This window comes from Gastrolobium bilobum, unplaced genomic scaffold (genome assembly GCF_033153095.1).
Source record: "Gastrolobium bilobum isolate Gb01-03AN ecotype WA unplaced genomic scaffold, APGP_CSIRO_Gbil_v1 utg14858, whole genome shotgun sequence".
Classification (NCBI taxonomy): domain Eukaryota; kingdom Viridiplantae; phylum Streptophyta; class Magnoliopsida; order Fabales; family Fabaceae; genus Gastrolobium; species Gastrolobium bilobum.
Genome location: NW_026896653.1, coordinates 105,327 through 126,674, shown reverse-complemented (window position 1 = coordinate 126,674; position 21,348 = coordinate 105,327). Strand labels below are relative to the sequence as shown.

At 34.2% G+C, this 21,348-nt stretch overlaps 2 protein-coding genes across 3 annotated transcripts; one reads left to right on the top strand and one right to left on the bottom strand.

Moving 5' to 3' along the window:
* Positions 1–6,920: 6,920 nt before the first annotated feature.
* LOC133301304 (uncharacterized) lies at positions 6,921–8,552 on the bottom strand. 2 transcript variants are annotated; one of them, XM_061500931.1, is made up of 2 exons: positions 8,012–8,552; positions 6,921–7,273 (listed from the first exon to the last, which is right to left on the bottom strand). In XM_061500931.1, the coding sequence occupies exons 1-2, from the start codon at positions 8,244–8,246 to the stop codon at positions 7,005–7,007; spliced, it is 504 nt and encodes a 167-aa protein (XP_061356915.1). In that variant the 5' UTR covers positions 8,247–8,552; the 3' UTR covers positions 6,921–7,004. The 2 variants fall into 2 exon arrangements, with proteins under 2 accessions (XP_061356915.1, XP_061356916.1); XM_061500932.1 differs by having other exon boundaries at positions 6,921–7,234.
* Positions 8,553–12,772: 4,220 nt separating this feature from the next.
* On the top strand, positions 12,773–20,081 carry LOC133301293 (protein ENHANCED DOWNY MILDEW 2-like). Its single transcript, XM_061500919.1, has 12 exons — positions 12,773–13,191; positions 13,299–13,395; positions 14,401–14,454; positions 14,587–14,732; positions 15,529–15,625; positions 15,725–15,823; positions 17,131–17,384; positions 17,477–17,560; positions 17,644–17,997; positions 18,146–18,287; positions 18,368–18,469; positions 18,555–20,081. Exons 1-12 carry the CDS (start codon positions 12,773–12,775, stop codon positions 19,245–19,247), a joined length of 2,541 nt encoding a protein of 846 aa, XP_061356903.1. The 3' UTR covers positions 19,248–20,081.
* The last annotated feature ends 1,267 nt before the right edge of the window (positions 20,082–21,348 follow it).

Here is a 21,348-nt window from a genome sequence, read left to right as displayed (position 1 = left end):
CCAACCAGGATTCCCTCTAGAAACCCCATTAGTATTCACCTTCATAAAACCATGGTCTGGAAATTGCCAAATAATATTCAAATATGCAGAGCTCGGCTTTAGTGCAATAAATCAGACCTATTAAAAGCATTATCAATATCCAACACAAGATTGTTAATGAAAACTACTTTATTTGCAGTAGATGGTACTTCTTCTCCATAATTAGTCATATTTCTCCAATGCCATATCTTACAGCAAGCCACCAAGAAAGTTGAAAACCAGCCTTGCACCATTGATGGAGACTGCTCACTAAACAGATTGATATTAATCCACTGATTCAAATCTGCAAAAGAAAACCCAGAAATGTTATGAGAAAAAATGAGGCTATCCCCCACTCCTCTAGCACCATTGCAGTCCCTTAAAGCATGAACTATCGTTTCTATATCAGCTTTACACACAGGGCAAATATTATCTCCTCCATTCCAACTAGCTATTGTGCTTTTAGTAAGAAGACGATGGTGAAACAGCTTCCAGGAAAAAAATTTAATTTTTTGCGGTCCCTTCCATTCCCACAACCGTTTCCACCTTTTTTTAACAAACTCATCTACCTCTCCAGGAGAAGATAGATAATCATAAAGAGCATTAACAAATAAAACATTTGACCCCGGAAGCATCCACACCCTTTTATCAATCCCATCTTCTATCATAGGAGGAGGAATGCCACAAATTATATCAAGAATATTACTTGGAAGCCATGTTCTCAGCTTATCAAAATCCCAGTCACCTGAAGCAGAAACAGCCTCATTAACCTTCATGCTATCTAGCAAATGCCAACTATCATGTGACAAGAACTCCTCAAGGTTGCAAGAAAAAGGAAGCCATTTGTCCTTCCAAAAATAAATTTCCCTATCATCACCAAGCTCCCAAACCAAATTATCTTCCATGACATTCCAAATTTTGCAGAGATTACTCCACAAGCTAGAATCTCCCTTTCGATATTCAAACAGAGAATCCCTCCTATTTCCATTCTTATATTTTGCATGAAGTAACATGGACCCAAAGATGATTTGGTTCCGAGAAAACTTTCCAAGCTTTTTTGGCTAAAAAGGCATCATTCATTTGAGTCAATCTACGCAAACCCAAACCACCCGATAACTTAGGATAAGTAATGACATTCTAGCTAATGGCATGGTGCATTCTTACATTATCCTTATCCCCCCAGATAAAATTTCTCTGCAATTTTTCAATTGTTTTACAAACCCTTAAAGGCAACTTACAACTTTGCATTTGAAAGGAAGGAATGGAAGCCAATACTGATTGAGATCCTCCCTGCTTGAGATAAACAATTTTGCTGCCAGCTGCTCAGCTTATCTTTCACCTTCTCCACTAGACCTTCATAAAGGCTTTTAGAAACTCTACCTTGCTGCATCATAGCCCCAAGATATCTTCCCAAATTGACCCCTTTAAACTCGCTAATTTGAACTACTTTAGCCATCACATCTGCCGCAGTATTTTTCGAAAAATACACACAAGTTTTATCCACACTAAGTCTCTGGCCTGACATATCTTCAAACAGCTTAAGGCATTTCAGCAAAATAGCAATTTGATCTTCTTTTGCCACCATAAACATCATTAGATCATCTGCAAAAGCTAAATGTGAAATCTTTGGACCACCCTTGCCAGCATGCATTGGTTTCCATAAGCCTCCATTGACAGCAGTAGTGATGATATGCGAAAGTTTTTCTATTGCCAAAACAAACAGATACAGAGAAAGTGGATCACCTTGACGAAGACCCCTTGATGGACAAAAATCCTCTGTTTTCCCCCATTCCAGAGAAAATTAATACGGGTAGAAGATAAGCAATGCATTATAATATTAATGAAAGCAGTAGGGAAATGAATCTCTTCCAAAGTATTACGCATAAATTGCCAGCTCACTCTATCATAGGCTTTAACAAGATCAATTTTAATTGCCATAAAATCCTTTTTACCTCTCATTTTGGTCATCGAATGAGTAAGCTCTTGAACAATAGTTATATTGTCTTGAATCTGCCTATTCGGTACAAAGCTGACCTGAAAAGGAGAAACAATTTTCTCCATCAAATGCTTGAGCCTGCAAACAATGATTTTCGTAAATAGCTTGTAGATGACTGAGCATAACGATATTGGCCGGAACTGAACAATGGACTCAGGTCTCTTTGTTTTAGGAATAAGAACCAGCAAGGTTGAATTAACATCCCCTATTGATCCCGGATTTGTCCACATGCTTTTAATAGCACTACAAATTTGTGCCTTTAACCTATTCCACTGTCTTTGAAAGAAAATGGCTGGGTAACCATCAATACCAGGGACTTTATAAGCACCCATTGAGAAAAGATTCTTTCTGATCTCATACTCATTAGGAATAATCCCCAAAGCTTGAAGATTCTGCTGAGACAATTTAGTCCACATGCTTTCCGAATCTAACCATCTTCGATCGGAGTCTTCCTCCGTGAAAAGATCTTTAAAGAAACTATAGACATGCTCTTTTAATTCAAAAGGGTCTTCAATCCATGTATTCGTACTGTTACGCAGTCTAGAAATTCTGTTATGCGCCCTTCGAGTCACAGTTTTAAGATGATAAAACCTCGTATTCTTGTCTCCATCAACTATCCATTTATGTCTAGATTTTTGAAACCATATTTGTTCCTCCTGATGCAGAGTTATATTCAGAAGATTCTGCAAATGCTCCTCAATTTCTTGCAACCTATGACAGTCCATTGACTCCCTTTGAGCCTGGACATCAGCAATTTTTTTTAACAAAACCCCCTTCCTGTTATTAATATCTCCAAACACTTCTTTGTTCCACTTCTTCAGATGAGGGATGAATCTAAATAACATACTATTAACATCTGACTCATCTCTCCATCTCTCCATCATCAGATCCTGAAAGTTTGGGTGATCCATCCAGGTAGCCAAAAATCTGAAAGGTCTATCAATCCAATTCTGCTGCCGTTTTGTCAACGAAAGAATGATAGGATTATGATCAGATAAGAATCTGGGAAGAGCTTGGACCTCAGCATCTTCAAAAGAAATTCTCCAATTCACATTAGCACGACTGTGTCCAACTTCTTAAAAACTCTGTCCAAATGATTCCATTTGGGGCCCTGCCAAGTGAATTTATTCCCCATACCACCAACATCCTCTACATTACAACTGTCCAGGAAATCTTGAAATCTACGGCATTTAGCAATATCAGGTGGAGAGCCTCCTTTTTTCTCACTACTACACCTAATATCATTAAAATCCCCTGCCAAGATCCAAGGCTCAAAAATAGAATGGCTCGTTTGAACAACTTCCTCCCACATAGCATGTCTTATATCCTCATTAGGATTGGCATAAACAGTTGTGCATAAGAAACTGTAGCAGTCACCAATATCCACTTTCATATGAATAAATTGTCTTGATTGCCCTATGAGTTGAACTTTAACTTTCCTAGAATCCCATAACACCCAAATTCCTCCATAAAAACCAATTGCTTCTTCCACAATAGCCTTATCAAATCCTATTCTTCTCATCAATTTGCTACTGATATCTCCCCTTGTTCCAGTTTCCATGAGAACAACCATACACAGATCATGTTTATCTACCAATTGTTTAAGGGTGCGACCTAATTTAGACTTAGCCGCCCCTCTACAATCCAAAATAGCAAAGACATTAAAAAGATTGAGATGATTGGGCATGCAAAGAATACCCTTGTTTCTTCTTAAACTCTGGATTATTATCCATTCTAACTCGATGCAGTGCACTCACCTTTTGACGACCATTCGATACCTTTCCACTAGCTAATTGGGCATCAGGAGGCTTTGGTGCAGGCATTTTAGAAAAATCAATCCTCCTATGTCCTTTTTGAGCAGAGTGAGACATATTCACAGAAGATAACTTGTTTTGGATTGAAGGGACCTCACCTTGGCCTCCTTTAGTAGATCCTTGGGCTCCATCTGGAGACTCTTTCTCCATATTTAACTACTCATCAACTATCAACTGACTGGTTTGGTCCTCCTCTTGACTCTTGTTCACCTCTCCTGTGGGCTTATCAACAATCATATTATTCCTCACATCAGCTTCATTAACCTATTCATGTTCGTCCCCTACCACCATAAAAGTAGAGGAGGTTTCAATAACTTTGGTTGGAGATTTCCCTCTTTTCCTAACTTCTTTTACTGCTTCCACCTCCATTTTTGATTGATACTCTCCCACTTCCTGCTGATCCATAGCATGATCATTCAGCTCTTTTTGTATCTGATCATTTCCCCATTTTCCTTTTCTTGCCACAAAATACTGAATCTTGATACACTCCCATCTCCCTGTTTGCTTGAATTCATATTAGAAAAATCTGCCTTCGGCATCTGATCAAAACCACTTCTATTATTTCTCCTTTGTTTATTCACCAACATCCATGGTCCAAACCTATTTTCCTTCTTTGTTTCATTGTCATCTTGTCCCTGTTCCATGTTTAGCTCCGCGGTTACCTGAACAATAGAATTAACCTTCACATTACAATTTTTTGTGCGATGACCTTACACTCCACACCCGTAACAAATCAAATGCAGTCCCTCGTATTCAACTTTTTTCAGTCTCCTCTTAATTTTGTATTCTGCTTGAAGCGGTTTACTCAGGTCCAGTTCAACACATATTCTCGCGAATTTCCCTCTAGCCAAACAATTTGTGGCACCATCCATCTTTATGAATTTACCCAGCCAATTACCTACCTCCTTGAGCAAATCTGTGTTCACATACTCTACTGGGAAACTAGGAAGTTTGACCCAAGCCATGATTCTACCAATAGAACTTGAATAGGGATTAAAATCAGGTTCCCATAACCTGATAACATGATAGTGATCAAACAAAACCCACGGGCTTGCCGTGAGGGCAAAATCCATATCTTTCTGAATAGCAAACCTCACAAGAAAAAATCCATTCTCCACATCAGTAACAAAAATTTGCCCTTCCCGAGCCCACATATTTTCAAGCCTCTTTTTCATTACAGGAAGAGCCAATTTTTTCCCCAATAGCTTCACAAAAATCGCCTTCCTCCATGGTCTCCATGCTTTGTTTTTAAAAGAATTTGACAATTTAAAATTAGTCATACCTTCCTCATCAGTTTCACACTGGATTTCAGAAGGCTTTTCTGTTTCGGTTTGCGCATCCTGGAAGTGATCCTCCTCTTGCTCTGAGCCTTCCTCCTTGTCTGCAACATGCATCTCCCATTCACCATTATGCCGTATTAGCATTTCTTTAAAGGACATCTTCTCCCCCATCCACTCTTCCTCTCTTTGAACCAAAAAATAATCATTACTGAAAACATCATCTATTGACTTTGGCTTCTTTTTACTCCGTTGCAGGTTATCTGCTTCTTCTTTGGACAGCTCCTTCGGTGTTTCCTATAGGATTACGGTGCTAGGGTTTTCTCCCATCACCCACTGTGCCTTTTTATATGATACTAATCGGTTGCACTTCAGAAAGGAGAAGATCGCACCGTCACAAAAGATAGAAGTCAATCACAAAAGGTAGAAGTCAATCGGCGCTAGGGTTTCCACCCACTGTGCAATTTTTTTTTTCTACAAGTGATCTTTCAATTTTTGTGCAGCATTTTTTTTATTTTATTTTTTTAATAAATGTGAATCCCACACACAAAATGTGTCTATAGCATAAGAAAAATTTCTCCTATTGCATGAAAAAAAATTAAAACTCATAACATAATATATAAAATTATTTATTGGTTTTTACTAGGGGTGTTCATCAACCAATCCAAACCGATTCAAACAGTCGAACCAAAAAATCGATAACTGAATAAATCGAAAACCGAAAAAAAACCACAAATTTTAATTGGATTGGATCGGTTTTCGGATTGGTTGATGAAAATCGATCCAATCCAAACTGATCCAATACATTAATTCCCCTCTTCCTACCTGGACTTTTCCCCAATCATAGCCAAAAAAATTCTAAACCCAAGACCCATTAACCTATAAACTAAACCCAAGAAAAAACCTAGCCACATTCTATCAGCAAAATTTTATCTGTGTAGAGCTTCATATCTCATTGCCCCAAAAAAAACTGTATTATCGTTTATAGATGCTTCTGTTTTTCAAAAAAAAAAAAACTTTACAAAGCAAATATATACAAAAGATATGTTATTTGCACAATAATCATGAAATAAATTTTAGGCATTTCAAAAATTCGAAAGCCGATCCAATTCAAACCGAAAAAAATTGGATTGGATCAGATCAGATTTGAAAAAAAATTCAAACTGAATGGATGATTAATGATCAAACCGAAAAGATTGAATCTGATAATTTTTTTTTCCAAAATCAATCTAATCCAGACCCTCGAACACCCCTAGTTTTTACCTAAATGAGAGTTAATTGTATAGTATCAGAGCCTATGAAATCTCATTTTTCCCATGATCATTTTAATAAATATTGTGGAATATATTAACATTTGTTGGTGGACATGTAAATTGTACACTTTTGAAGTCCAATAAACTTAAAAACATAATATAATATATAAAATAATTCATATACTTTTATCAAAGAGAGAAGTATATTTACAAACTTTTTTTTTTACAAACTACACTATGTACTAGGAGTAGTATACTATGTGCTAAAATATACTACCCCTAATACATGGTATAATTCATAAGAGTTTGTAAAAAAAAAAATTTATAAATATAAATTCTCCCTTTATCCAATAGTTATGCTTTGAGGAGAATTGATTCCATCACAATGCATTTCCTGTAATCATCAGTCTTTCCATATTTTTAATCTTTTGACGTTTTCACATTGTGACTTGCAAAAGACAAATCAGGTAACAATGGTACACACAATCGAAGAACTTGTTTCTTGAGAATCATATCAACTTCCCTTCTTGAAAAACAAAAGTAAAAAGCACAAGTCCTCTTATATTAAACGCTTGTCAATCATTACTCAAAATTGTCGTTTAAATTGGCCATACAACATACATAAAATGTTTATTCAATCTCTCCTTCAATTGGAATCGAAGTCCAAATACATTCTATAGGCATTTCTATCTGAGGAGTAGTAGCCTTCAATCAAACTGTCAACTTGGAAACCATGTTTCTTGTAAAGATTCAGTGCAGGGGTCCTCAAGGGATCCACGTGAAGCATTAGGCGCGAAACTTTCCTTGCCCTGCATTTCTGAATTGCCGCTTTTAGAAGTGCCTCTCCATGGCCTTGCCTCCTCCATTGCTCCTTCACTAGTAAAACCAAAATATGACATACTGAGGCAGAAGCTTCTGGGAATTAGGGGGGAAGGAGAATTTAGAAACGAAGGATGAGGGAAAATATTCATCAGTTTTCTCACCTTTTTTTCTGCCTCAAAGGGCTATTTAACTATCATCAGTTCAACAACAATCGTTCAAGAAAAAACAGACCAGCTAAACAACAATTTGACTTTAATGTTTATACAGTGAATAACGTCGTTGTTTTGAGATGAAAGATTAAAAAATTATAATGATAAAAATTATTATAATTTTAGAATAAATCTTAAATACAAAAATACTTTTATTTTTACACTAAAATCCCCATTGACGTAGATAAAACAAACCCAAAAGTAAACTTCAAATGGGACAACTCCTAAGTAACTACAAGCCCAGTTATCCTATTGCGTTTAGGCTCTTTACAATTGGGCTGGTGCACAACACATACCCATGTTGTAAATAACCAAAAAATTGAAGATTCAATACAAACATTTCAGTAGCTGGGGGTCATGAGGGCGACCCAAAAGACGAAATTAGTGTCATCTTTGCAAGCAGTAAAAAAGCTTCGATCTTTATGATATCAAAAAAAAAAAAAAAAAAAGCTTCGATCTTTTTAATTGGACAATTTCATCAAACAGCTTGCGGTCATAACTTAAACTTAAACTTAGAACGACAACACAAAAATTAACATTGGAAAGACGAAATTTGAAATTTTGAATGCAACCCTTAGTTCGTGGTTAAGATGTAAGCAAGAAAACGAAGTGGGGTTGGAACCTGCGAGCTTGGTGATAGAGGCGTACAAGGAAGAAGGCCAAGAATACATGACATAGCCAACAAGTTCGCCATCCGCGTGAAGATAAAGCAAACCACTGTTCTTCTTTCTCAGTTCATCTTCAAAGAATGAAGCGAGTGATTCGTGCTTGGGAAAGATCTTTCTCTCCAATTTCACTATCTCTTCCACTGTCTTAGCACAGTTTTTGTCAAGCTCAACAATCGCCACATTCGCCATTACTAGTGACTGAACCAACTATTACCGGATGGCCTTGTAAGTTAAAAACTATATATTTTGATGGGCTTTGTATCTCTTATTTAATAGGAGAGGAGAGACTTTGCAGCTGACTCCAATTGTAGGTGGGACTCGCTAACATTTTTTTCTTTTCTCATCCACTTCACTCTTGTGTCTACGACATAAGAAGAGTCATTTTGCACTAACAAAAGATGTATTTAACCCTATTTTGATTCTATTCCTATACATTGGTGATCTGATGAGCGGAAATTTATTGCCTGGTCTTTATTTTCTTTTTTTTCTCCCTCTCTCTCCTCTTTCCTCTTTCTCTCTCTATTTTTTTTCTCTCTTGAAGGAGCAATGAGTCGGGAGCACTACATTTTCTCTCTTGATAAGCACAGACACGTTGATTTTAGAAAAATTTACATGTCGGACAAGTGTCCGACACTGACACGCATCCAACACGCAGTCAATATTTGGGAACATGCGGTCAACTCTCCGACACGTTATGACACATTTTTCCGACACGCAGTCGTTCGGACAAGCTCGGACACGTTTTTTTTTTAATTTTAATTTTATTTTGTTAACTAAATATAAAAGAAATAATTTATAAATTAATTTTTTTTGTTATAAAATTTGACATGAAAAATTAACAAAGTACGAATAATTATTTATATTTATATTTATATGAAATTTAAATATTTGATTGGTTATATGACTTATTATGGACTCTTATATGTATTAAATATAAATTATATTATATATATTAAAATTTTTATTTAATATCAAAACGTGTACTAACGTGTAAAAATCTAAAAAAAATTAGAATTAATGTCTTGAAATGCAATGATGTGTTTTGTGTCCATAGAAAATGACCTATTATTATATTGTTATTATGATCTCATGCATTATTGCACATACCACTCTGTCACCCTTCAGGGGAAAGAAGAATGTCACCCGCCATCAATTATTTTCTACAGAATGTACATAAGAAGTTCGAGAGTTGCATGAATGATTTCCCCCTCTCATCAGTTATTTTCTTTATATAGTGATAAACTCCAAGATATAATTTTCTTACATCAACTTATTTCACCAAAATACATGATACCACTCTACCAACTTCAGAAATGAATAATGACAGCCAACAATGGAAAATCCAATTGAAACGTCATTATCCAATAACAAAGATTGTGTTGTGTAGTATTTTTAGTTCCAATTATTAGATTTGTTGTATTACGATTACTATTTTATTGAGTTTAATATAAATATTTGTAATATCTTATGTTTCTTTACAAAATTGATAAGTATTATAAGTTTAACTTCATTTTTTTGTTAAATTATTGAATATTAAATATAATATATACTTTTATAAAAAAAAATATAATATACGCTACATAAATTAAAAATATTATTTAATATCAAAACATGTCAAAATTGAGTTGACAATTCCTGGTTGACTTTGTTGATCTTATGGCAGGTTAATCAGAAGATGATTCTCACTCTTGCAGCTAGCATAATGTATTGGTGCTTGCAACAACAAAGTGAAGATGCAGATTCATTTCCTTCACCTGCTGATACTGCTACTGCCACCACAACTGAAGCATCCCCATCCCCTTCAGTTTGTGGTGAAGATGAAATTTCCTCACTTGGTGGTGAATTCTCCAACTTCAGTGTTGATGATGCCACCTCTGACACAACAGTCTCTTCACAACTTGAGTCTGATGGTGTTCCTGCAAGAGATGAGCTATTATGAGTCTAGTTTGTAAAGCTTTACACGACATGAGATGAGTCTGAAATGTTTTTGTTAGAGCAACAAAATGTAGCAAAGCTCAAGATGCACCTCCTACAAGGTGTCAACCTCCAAAAAAAGTTATAGAATAGATGTGAATAGTTTGTACAAAAATATCTTGTTCTTTGGAGAATAATGCTAAATGAGAGGGAACAGAATAAAGAAGAGAGAGGGAAATGAAAATTGATCTATAGGGGTATATATAATCAACTTCACCCTTATTGCTGGGTTCTTCTTTAGGTAGCTTCCACTATTGTCTTTTGTATTTTTTCATTCATTACTTATTCATGTTCATGCTTCATTATAAGAAGCTTTAGGCTCATAGGAATGTCTCTCGTCTCAAGTTATAGTAGGGTAATATTGAATGTGTTATGGATTATTATTGTGACAATAGTCTTATTCTATCTTAAATAATTCCATATTAATCAGTGAAATAAGTCTTAAATTGTTGGCCTTCATTAATGGTTAACGGCTAAGATCACAGGAGTGGCAAAGTTCTTTCTATCAAATTAATGAGCCTTTTTCTGTTTTTGGCAGTTACATATACTTTTCCGTTATATCTTGAATGCTGATCAATTTTTTTTTTTGGAAGGTAATGCTAATCAATTTTCTTCTAATAATAATATAAACAAAATAGTAAAACTATTTTCAGTCTAGTTTATTCAACATATTAATTAGTACACATATGAGAAATTACATTGACTTTTGCTCTATTGAATATAATTCTAAATTTACATTGCTATCTTCGTTTGGAAGAACTAGCCCTTAGTTTCCCCTCACAATGCCCAAATGGATTCAACCCCCAACTGTAGGCCGTAGCTATCAAAATGAAATGAATTTGATGTGCTTTGGAGTTAAAACTAATGAGTAATTGCAAAGTTTTCTTTTATAAAATTTATTTTAATTGTTAGAGCTATTTATTACTTTAGATATATTTGATGTTCAATTGATTTGTAATCAATTAGGTTTATTTTAGACAAAAATTTTATTTTCTTTTTATGAGCGTTTAATGTGATTATGTTATGATTTTTTAAGATTTTTTTATTTTCACTTAATTTTTTTTTGTACAATTCTTTTACAACATGAAGTTTTTCCTTTTTCTTTTCTCGTTTTTTTTTAAATATGTGAAGAATAAAATGATTCAAAAAATTACTACACTTAAAAAGTTCATATGTTCATAAAATCTTGTAATTATTATAAAACTATTAACTTTTTGAAATAAAACATTTAATAATGTCATGAATTTAATATAATTAATATATGAGATAATAATATTGATATCTTTACAAAAATATATAGTATTAAATAATTATAAATAGCACAATCGTAACGACTAAGGGATTCTTTTGTTAATATAATTAGCGGTAAATTCTTAGCCACGCGTTGAAGTATAATAGCTGTAGGCATTGTTCATTCTCCCTCTCTCCTCTTCTTGATCTCTTGATAGATAAAGTTGTTTCAATTGTCCTGTATTTTATGGTATAGTGATTTTTTGTTTTCACAGTTAAATTGTTAAATTTTAATCGTTGATTTCTGATAATCGAATGATTATAATTTATTAAAAATTAATAAATAATTAATAAGAAAAACATATATCCTTTTAAAATATATAAACTTATATCATTTTAGATCCTAACCGTTAATTTTCGTACATCAACGATTATAATCAATTGGATCAAACTTAATGGGCTAAATTTATTATTAATTAAATAATAATTTTGATTTAATAAATTATAACCGTTGATGGACGAAAATCAATGATTAGGATCTAAAATGATATAAGCTTATATTTTTTAAAATGACCGATGTTATTTCCTTAATTAATTAATAAGTATGACCCAGTAAATTATAACCATAAAATTAACAAAAATTAATGACTAAGATTTAATAATGAGAAATAAAAAAAAAAGATAATAAGTATAAAGTTCCATTTATAATTTACAATTTGTTTTAATCAATTAAGATGTGAATAATAACCGTTAAAACGTTAAAATAAAAGCCAAATCAAATCTATAATCAAATTTGATTAGATTCTTATATCTGTTCTAAGCAAATTTTCAATTAGGCCCATTGACCAGCAATTCCAATTTCCAAAGTAAGTATAAGATTCTGTTTTGATATGAAGATTTCATTACTATTCGTAAAAAAACAAATCTTTAAACAATCTGTGAAGATAATTTCCTATATTAAAGGCCTAAAGCAATGCAATGTATAATCGCGCGAAAATCTGGTGAGGGATTTCAGCAATTACAGTTGTATGTAGGCGTTGTTACTCCTTTTAATCCTTATTCTTCTTCTTCTTCTCTCATTGTTTTCTTATACTCTCTTCTCTGTTCTCTCTTTCTTTCTGCCTTTCTTGCTATTCAAGGTTGCTTCACTACTCCATGATGCTGCTGCATTGTCATTCTTTTTTATTCTTTAAATTATTCAACGTTCTCCTTTTTCGATTTTAGGGTTTAGGGTTCTACTTGTTTTCCGAAGTTTATTCTGTTTCTGTTGATTTCCACTACCGTTGCATGTTGCAATTAATTATGTTTCTGTTGATTTCCACTATCGTTGCATGTTGCAATTGATTACACCCGTTCACCTATGGCTACGATTGTTGATATCTGGGAAGGATTTAATTTTAAACCCTAAGCCGTTAAGGTTTTTTGTTGTGTACATTTATTTTATCGGTTACTCACTCCTTTATTTGATTTTTTTTTAGTGTGTGAAGAAGTCTTTTGGGATGAGAAGGGATATGGCGTATTCAGATGACGAAGCTGAGGCCGTGTCTTTGTGCGTGTCAAATTACCACCTTGAAGATGAAAAGGATATGCCGGTATCTTTTTCTGTGTTGCCAGTTCAATGGGGTGATTCTGAGAATTCTGATGATGCCAACAAAGAGCAGGTATTCCTGCATGGTTTGGCCGATAATGGGCGGCAGAGGATTTTCATGCAAGTAATGGGGTGGAGATTTGATCTTTCCAATGCGAAACCCGAGATATCCTTGCTATCAAAGGATAGAAAGTGGATCAAGCTTCAGAAACCAAGGAAGAGCTTTATGGATACTATAAGGACCATTTTAGTCACCATTCACTTCCTGCATCGTGTAAAGCTGAATCCCCAAACATCTGCAAAATCTGTCTGGGATAACTTGTGTAAAAATAAGGAGTTGAGGTGTGTTTTTTTTTTCCAAACTTCTGGTTTTTTCATTTTCTGATACTAATTTCTGCAAAGTACATTTCGTGACATATATATTTTTTTTTTTTGGAAATTATTTCTAGCTCTTACGGTTTTAAGCCTTCTCAAAATGATATATCGGAACATATGCCTTTAATTGGTGAAGCTGCCAAAAGGGATGCCGCCTTATCTAAATCCAAGGTTTGTATTTCCTTTTTCAAAGACATTCTGGTATTAAACTAGAAAACTAGCATTTTTTCCTCCTTCCTCTACTCCCCTTTGGAAACTAATGATTAATTATGGTTTGAGTTTAACATTATACTTTCAGTAAATTAATTAAACTAACTGCTAGTTGCTAGAAGCTAAAATTTATATTTTCCTTAATTAAAATTTCCTTGAGGTGTGTGTAAGTTGATGCAAGACTTAGAGCTGTTTTTGGGTTATCTTCTTGGTTTCAAGTCTTAGAATGACAGATCATATGATTATACTTTATCATATTTTTTGAGTAGTTCAACTAAATGGTTTTAGTTTCATAGGTAAACGAGCATTACATTTTGAAGTAGATTTTTAATCGAGCAGTGTCTGTCAAGACTCAGGAGGATGTTAAGTGGTGGAATTTGTGAATGTCAATAGTCTTGTTAACAGCATAGGTTTACATTGTTAGCAGGAGGGGATGAATATATGCAATAATAAATAGCTTGTATCATAATGAATCCTTTGAATTTCATTTGAAGGAGGCTACATAAACCTTCTTTGTACTTGGAATTAGATGATGGATCTGAGATTTCTAGTTTGAGAATATGGAGTTCATGAAGTGGATTGTGCACGAATTATACAAGCTGTTTGATCTCAGATACTGTCTTACCTTTAGCAGTTTATATATGTGACGGGGTGTTGGTTGATTCACGTCTCTGTTTCTTTTAATTTTCTCCTTGTTTTGCAACTCTCTTTTTTTTTCTCTTGTAAAATACGTGCCCTCTCATAACAAAATTGTTTAATTATTTTTTACTCTATATTATTTATTATTATTAAGGGCTTAAAAATCCTTTTACTTGGTTCTTTTGCTAAAATTTTTGCTTATACCAACTAACAAAATTTGAATGCTACTTTCCTTTCAATAAAAGGCTTGGTGTCACAAGGCTTTATTGTAGTTGTTCCCATCATATGTGCTTCATTTTAATGACAATTACATGATGATTTCAGCAGTTTTTGCTCTTGGTTTTGGAGAAGAAGTTGGGGATTCAGAAACTTTCGAATGAGGTTTGTTAAATATTTATTTTTCCTTCCATGAAGATGATCTTCTCTGATATTTTTGTTCCTTTTTTTTTCTTTTTATTCAAGTCATATTTATTGTTTTTAATATTTTCTTAAGATTTTAATGCTTGATTTCAGGAAGTTAAAGATTTGGCTCAACTTCAATGTATAGTTGATGATAATGACAATGATATGATAGATGAACCTAGTGAAGAGTCAGAAGCAGAGGAGGATTTGTTTGATTCTATTTGTGCGCTTTGTGACAATGGTGATAAACTTTTGTGGTATGAATTCTTTTTCATATGGGTTAATTTATTATAATGTTTTATTTCTGTCTTGTGTATCTGTGACTATAGATAATTTTGCTAAGAATTATAGGAATAGTAACTCTGAATAGTAATATATTATATTCACATGGTGTGTAATAATGATATATGAAATGCTATTAAAATGGTTCTATTTATACTAATCTTTAAGTACTAGTACCATATGACCAAGGTTATCAAATCGTGATTGTGTGTTTAAGATTTAAAGACACGCGTGGGGTGCTAAATGTGTGAATAAAAGAAAAAATCATTAGTCATAAGGTCATATAGTTGATTCTTGTCATCAAAACATATCTAAGCTCATAAATAAAAAAATCATAATACATAACTGCATATGTAACCTAGTCTAAAAGTAGTTATCCTCCTACTTATCAATCATCAAGTCTAGCATTATTACTATAATGATGAGTTGAGTCATCATCTAACATAATTAATCCTTGTCTTACTATCATCATCTCCTATACCTTATTCATCAGTATGAATGCCTTTTCCTTTATCATTCTTGTGGCAATTCCCTTACTCCTACCCTAACAAGTTGAGGTTTAATGGGGAGTGGTTTTATTTATTTATTTATTTTGGATGACTAATTGATTATATAATATAATCTAAAGAAATTCTACATGAGTCTAAACTTATTCTAAATAAATTCTAACAAATTTCTTATAATGAATTACATGATTTTCTCATTTGCCTCCTTGTTGTAGAATAGTATTTGTTTATATTCATAATTTTAACTTATTGAATGATAATGCAGTTGCGATGGAGCGTGCATGAGGTCATTTCATGCTACTGAGGAGGATGGTAGAGACTCTAATTGTGATTCTCTTGGTTTTACCCGGAAGGAAGTCAATGTATGATAATGTTATTTTCTTTTTATATGTATTTTAGCTGTCCTTTTCCACTTCATATAATCATGTAGAAATTTGTTTTCTTGTGGAAAAAATTTGCAGGTGATCCAGAGATATTATTGTAAGAATTGTAAATATAATCAGCACCAATGTTTTGAATGTGGCAAGCTGGGATCTTCTGATAAAGTTAAGGGTGCTGAGGTATGGCTATGGCAAATAAAATCGCTTCCTCTTTACTTGTTGATTAGTTCATTTATATATTTTTCCATAGCTGGATGATGTGCCACCTAATCCTTGTTAGTCTTTTTAATACAAATTATTCTTTGTTACAATTTTAATCGAGGAGAAAGAGCTTTTAGCATATTCGGCTTTGCTTATACTTTTAATGAAAGGTTTTGGTGATGTATGTGGTGGCACCTTGTTGTAAACGCAAACATCAATGAAGGTCCTAATGGCCACTGAAGATCTCTTGTGCAATTCATTATCTCTATTGCTTTATATTTTGGTTTCTTTGGGGTTTATTGAGTCATGGATCATTCAGTAAATGAGTTGTTTCCTGGCTGGAATGGCTAACCAGAGATCTCAAAAGTTTTGGACGAAGTAGCTATACCTCATTTGAAAGACATGTTTCTGTATTTATACTATTTTTTATTTAATTTTATATTATAGATGCAATGTTTTATTTTCTTTATAAGCCTTCCAGTTCAGATGAGCTGGATGTCAAACGATTTGCACAGAATCCCTGAAAAGGATTGGAGCTGATTTTTTTATTTTTTTTTGCTACACATTCTGTAGCCAGCCCAAGCCTACCTATTGAACAGATTTTGGGGGGAAATACCTTGTATGTTGTAGACCTTATGACCTGAAATGTGAGAAGGGGAAGGGCAATTCCCATATATTTTCCACAACATGCGCTTTGAATCTCTCACTTGCTTTTTGTATTTTTCTCTTCAACAAATATTGACATCCACAAAAATAACCTTCTTTATGGATGCTTTAAATCTTTATTTCAAGAGTTCATGCTGCCTTTATCAGGGATTGAGTTGCCATGATGTTGGTGTTTGACTTTGTAGTACATTGTTTGATTCCTTTGAATTATGATGATTTAAGCCCTATCCAAAAGTACGAGGCAACCTGTTTAAATGGAAAACGCCTAGTTTATAAAAGATAAATTAAATTTTTGCTCAACAGTTTCTTTTACTTATTTTCCGTACAACCTTGATAAGTTAGGAAAACATTGAGGTTTTGGTGAACCTTGTAATATTGGCTGTGCTTCCAAGCTTACCTTCCACATGCCAAGTTAAGTTGTTTATGTATCCTTGTTCTCCTATCATGCATTCCTGTGAAATATTGATTTGAAGACTTAGTTCTCCTGCTTCAAACTCTGTAATATCTGGTCTTGATTTCGATTGATTTGTTAAGATAGTGGCTTTTGGAAACAAGAGGCTTTTTTCAGGAGCCTCCTTCTGTTGTACGGAACTAAGTTATTTTGGGAATTCCTCTTTCAGGTCACTAAATGTTCTTCTGCAACCTGTGGCCGTTTTTATCATCCACGTTGTGTTGCGAAGTTACTTCCCATGGTAGTTAAGTTTAAGCATGTTGGAGAGGAACTTGAGAAAAATATCGCTGATGGTCATCCTTTTATTTGTCCCGTTCATTATTGTTGTGTCTGTAAAGAATTGGAAAATAAGATGGAACCTGAGTTGCAACTGGCTGTTTGTAGGCGTTGTCCAAAGTCCTATCATCGCAAATGTTTGCCAAGGTTATTTCTCTCCTTTTCTATGTTTCTTGTCTTCATTTTAATATTTTAATTGATATTGTCCAGACAATTGACTCTCAAGTTGCTTTTATCAGACAAATCTCTTTTGATGATGAAGATAATTTACCAAGGGCTTGGGAAGGTCTTCTATCACACAATCGCATTCTTATATATTGTTTGTAAGTGTTATATGGGTGTTTTTGTTTTTTCAATTAGCCCTTTTAGACCGCTACTTAAGTTTTTTTACTGTTACTTGGAACAGAAATCATGAGATTGATGATGAACTTGGGACTCCCAAAAGAGATCATTTAAAATTCCCCAATGTTAAAAGCATTGTTCCAGAAATTAATGCTGCTGATGAGAGGACAAAACCTGCGGACAAAGGGAGAGTTATATTGAAGAAGAACAATGTTGGCAAAGATAAGGGACCTAATTTGATTGGAAGACAGTCATCTGGGGAACTTAGTAAGAAGAACAAACCAAAGTCAAATGAAATGAATAAGGGTTATGAGCGAATCAAGCCTGTCAATCAGGTTGATAATGAGACCCCGTTGGTTGAGCCCATTAGAAAGTTGAGTTGTTCACTGCCTCTATCAGATGCTGATTCAAAGAAGAGGTGTCTAATCTGACTTCTGAGTTGCTTATTTTCTTGCTATTGATTCTTTTTGTTCTTTCAGAGTATTTCTTTAATGGTTGGCATTATGATGTAATTCCTTTGATTCTTGTCTGAAACTTGAATGCTGACATTATTTCCTCCCATGCAGTTTGTTGGCTTTGTTTAAAGAAGCTAGATCATCAGTTACGTTGGAGAGTGTAAAGCGCAAGCTTGCTTCTACTCATACTCACGCATTCAGAAATGTTCTGGAGGAGACCATTACAATGGGGAAGCTGGAAGGATCAGTCGATGTATGTACCTATTTTTATTAATGTGTGTCTCTTTGTGGATTTTCTTGAACGATTATGTGTTCTGTCTTGTGTATATACAGGCTGCTCAAACAGCTCTAAGGAAGCTAGAGAGTGAGTGCAGCATTCAGGATGTAGAAGCTGTTTGTGACCCCGATGTTCTGAAACAGATATTTATGTGCAAGGTACATACCTATTTTCGGATTACTTCTGAGAATTTTAATTATTGCTGCTTAAAGTCATGATCTCTTAAAGTCAACTAATGATCAGGAAGTTCAAGCATCTATAAATGAAGGTCAGAAAAGAAGTTCACATCATGGTAATGTTAACCAAGAGAGACAACAGGGACAGAAATGTAGGATGAGCAAGTCTCACAAGACATCACGGAAGAGAAAACATATTAGGGAAAATGATACAAGAGGACAGGGTGTGGGCTCACCAGCCAAGAGGCAGGCTGTAAATGAAATGACTGAAGGGGTACCTGACCATAGCCAACCCATTCCTATTGATATTATGAATGAAGGTCAGAAAAGAAGTTCACATCATTGGAATGTTAACCAAGAGAGTCAACAGGGACAAAAATGTAGGATGAGCAAGTCTGACAAGACATCACGGAAGAGAAAACATATTAGGGAAAATGATACAAGAGGACAGGGTGTGGGCTCACCAGCCAAAAGGCAGGCTGTAAATGAAATGACTGAAGGGGTACCTGACCATAGCCAACCCATTCCTATTGATGAGAGATCCCCAGTTGAAGGTTTTCAGCCTAAATCCGATATGGCCTCTCCACAAGTCAAGGTTGGTGATGACAGTTACCAGTTGGTGATGAGCAAGTCTCACAAGACATCACAAAAGAGAAAACATATTAGGGAAAATGATACAAGAGGACAGGGTGTGGGCCCACCAGCTAAAAGGCAGGCTGTAAATGAAATGACTGAAGAAGTACCTGACCATAGCCAATAGTGGGATGACAAGTTGAGGTTGGTGATGACAATTACTAGTTGATGCCCGTCTCAGATGTTGTAAAAACTAATAGTGGGATTACAAATAATAGAAGTGGCACTTTTGAACGTATTGTGCCCCAACCTGGACATCGTTGTGTGCTGAAGGGTTTTGCTTCCGATCCTCACATTGAGTATTCACGCAGGCATTCAGCTGGTTGGCTCGAAGAGTGGTTAAAACGTCTATTGTTTTATTAATTTTTTTTTCCTTTACTTCTGCATAATGATGCTACATGTTGTACATAGATGATCTTAAGATGGAGGTTGTTTATTTGGTGGTTTATTTAGTTATGCAGGACCCTGTAGTTATCATTTCAGATTTGGTATGATTAGATTGCTTCTTTGTCCTGGCTTAAATGTTCTGAGCATCTCACCATTGATTATAGTAATCTGATCAAGGAAAGGAAAGAAGCCTTTGAATTGAAGTACCTGACCATAGCCAATAGTGGGATGACAAGTTGAGGTTGGTGATGACAATTACTAGTTGATGCCCGTCTCAGATGTTGTAAAAACTAATAGTGGGATTACAAATAATAGAAGTGGCACTTTTGAACGTATTGTGCCCTAACCTGGACATCGTTGTGTGCTGAAGGGTTTTGCTTCCGATCCTCACATTGAGTATTCACGCAGGCATTCAACTGGTTGGCTCGAAGAGTAGTTAAAACGTCTATTGTTTTATTAATTTTGTTTTTCCTTTACTTCTGCATAATGATGCTACATGTTGTACATAGATGATACATAGATGATCTTAAGATGGAGGTTGTTTATTTGGTGGTTTATTTAGTTATGCAGGACCCTGTAGTTATCATTTCAGATTTGGTATGATTAGATTGCTTCTTTGTCCTGGCTTAAATGTTCTGAGCATCTCACCATTGATTATAGTAATCTGATCAAGGAAAGGAAAGAAGCCTTTGAATTGACAGGGTAAATAAATAGTTTATGATGTTTGGTAGTAGTACTGAAATAATTTTTATTGTGCAACATGATAAATCTGCTTCTTTGTGATCATAATCTCAAAACAGCATCTTTAAGTAAGGGTAAAATTGTGGTTGAGTCCGGAGTGATGCACGAGGTTATAGTATTATTACAGTTGATGGATATTTAGCCTTTCCTCAATTTTTGAGGAATGGCGTAGATAACAGCAAAAGGCTATAGAAGCCTCTACAATGAGCACCTAAAAACCAAAATTGCGACAATTGAGTTTTAACTTGTAAAAATTGGTTTAGCGCATCATATATGTCATGTTTCTGGCACGTTATTTTGGAAATGATTAGGTGTGACTTGTTTGTTTTGAACCGTGATAAAATTGGGTTATGTAATTAAAATTTTTGAAAAAAAATAAACTTGATAGAATTTATTCTATTTATTTTCATTTTATTTCACTATCTTTTTTTGTATTTATGAAATAATTAAATAAAAATTTATATTATCATAGAATATTTAAATAGTAACATAATAAATTTATACCATATTTATCATATTTCATTTTATTTTATCTCACCTGTTTTTATTCTGTTTTATTCGTAAACCATCATGTTCTAGTTTGTTACGGTTTAAATGCAAGGTTGTACATTTGTTATTTTCCCCTCGTTTTGCACTTCGGAATAAAATAATATAAATCTCAAAGCTCTAACTCGGCATGTGGGTGAATGATATTTCGCAAAAGCGCACGCGTTGTGATCACGTGACATCGCGAAAGACAACCAACCGAGCACATGTGACCACTACATGATCTGCATTTTTTTTTGTCTAATTACCAAGCTTAAATATTCAGGTCGATGCAAAATAAATAATTTTTTATATATTCACATAAATTTATATTTCTTCAATTATTGTTTTTAGGGTGTTTGACATTTTAAATGACATAAGTTATGTCATTTTAGGAGAAAGATAGACACATAAAACGAAAATCATGAGAGAGAGAAAGTGAGTGTTTTTTTTTAATTTAAAATTTAAATAAAAAAATTTATTCTGTGTCTATCTCTCTCTTAAACTTGATGCTTGGGATAATAGTGAACTCACGATTATTCAAGCCCAGCTTCTACCCGGTCACACAACAAAAA

Bases quoted from the DNA above. Each gene is read 5' to 3' on its own strand.
- LOC133301304 (XM_061500931.1), bottom strand. From the start codon at position 8,246: ATGGCGAATGTGGCGATTGTTGAGCTTGACAAAAACTGTGCTAAGACA. The intron at 7,274-8,011 runs GTTCCAACCCCA...CCTAATTCCCAG, and splicing joins CTCTATCACCAAGCTCGCAG to AAGCTTCTGCCTCAGTATGT.
- LOC133301293 (XM_061500919.1), top strand. From the start codon at position 12,773: ATGGCGTATTCAGATGACGAAGCTGAGGCCGTGTCTTTGTGCGTGTCA. The intron at 13,396-14,400 runs GTTTGTATTTCC...TGATTTCAGCAG, and splicing joins CCGCCTTATCTAAATCCAAG to TTTTTGCTCTTGGTTTTGGA. The intron at 15,824-17,130 runs GTATGGCTATGG...TTCCTCTTTCAG, and splicing joins ATAAAGTTAAGGGTGCTGAG to GTCACTAAATGTTCTTCTGC.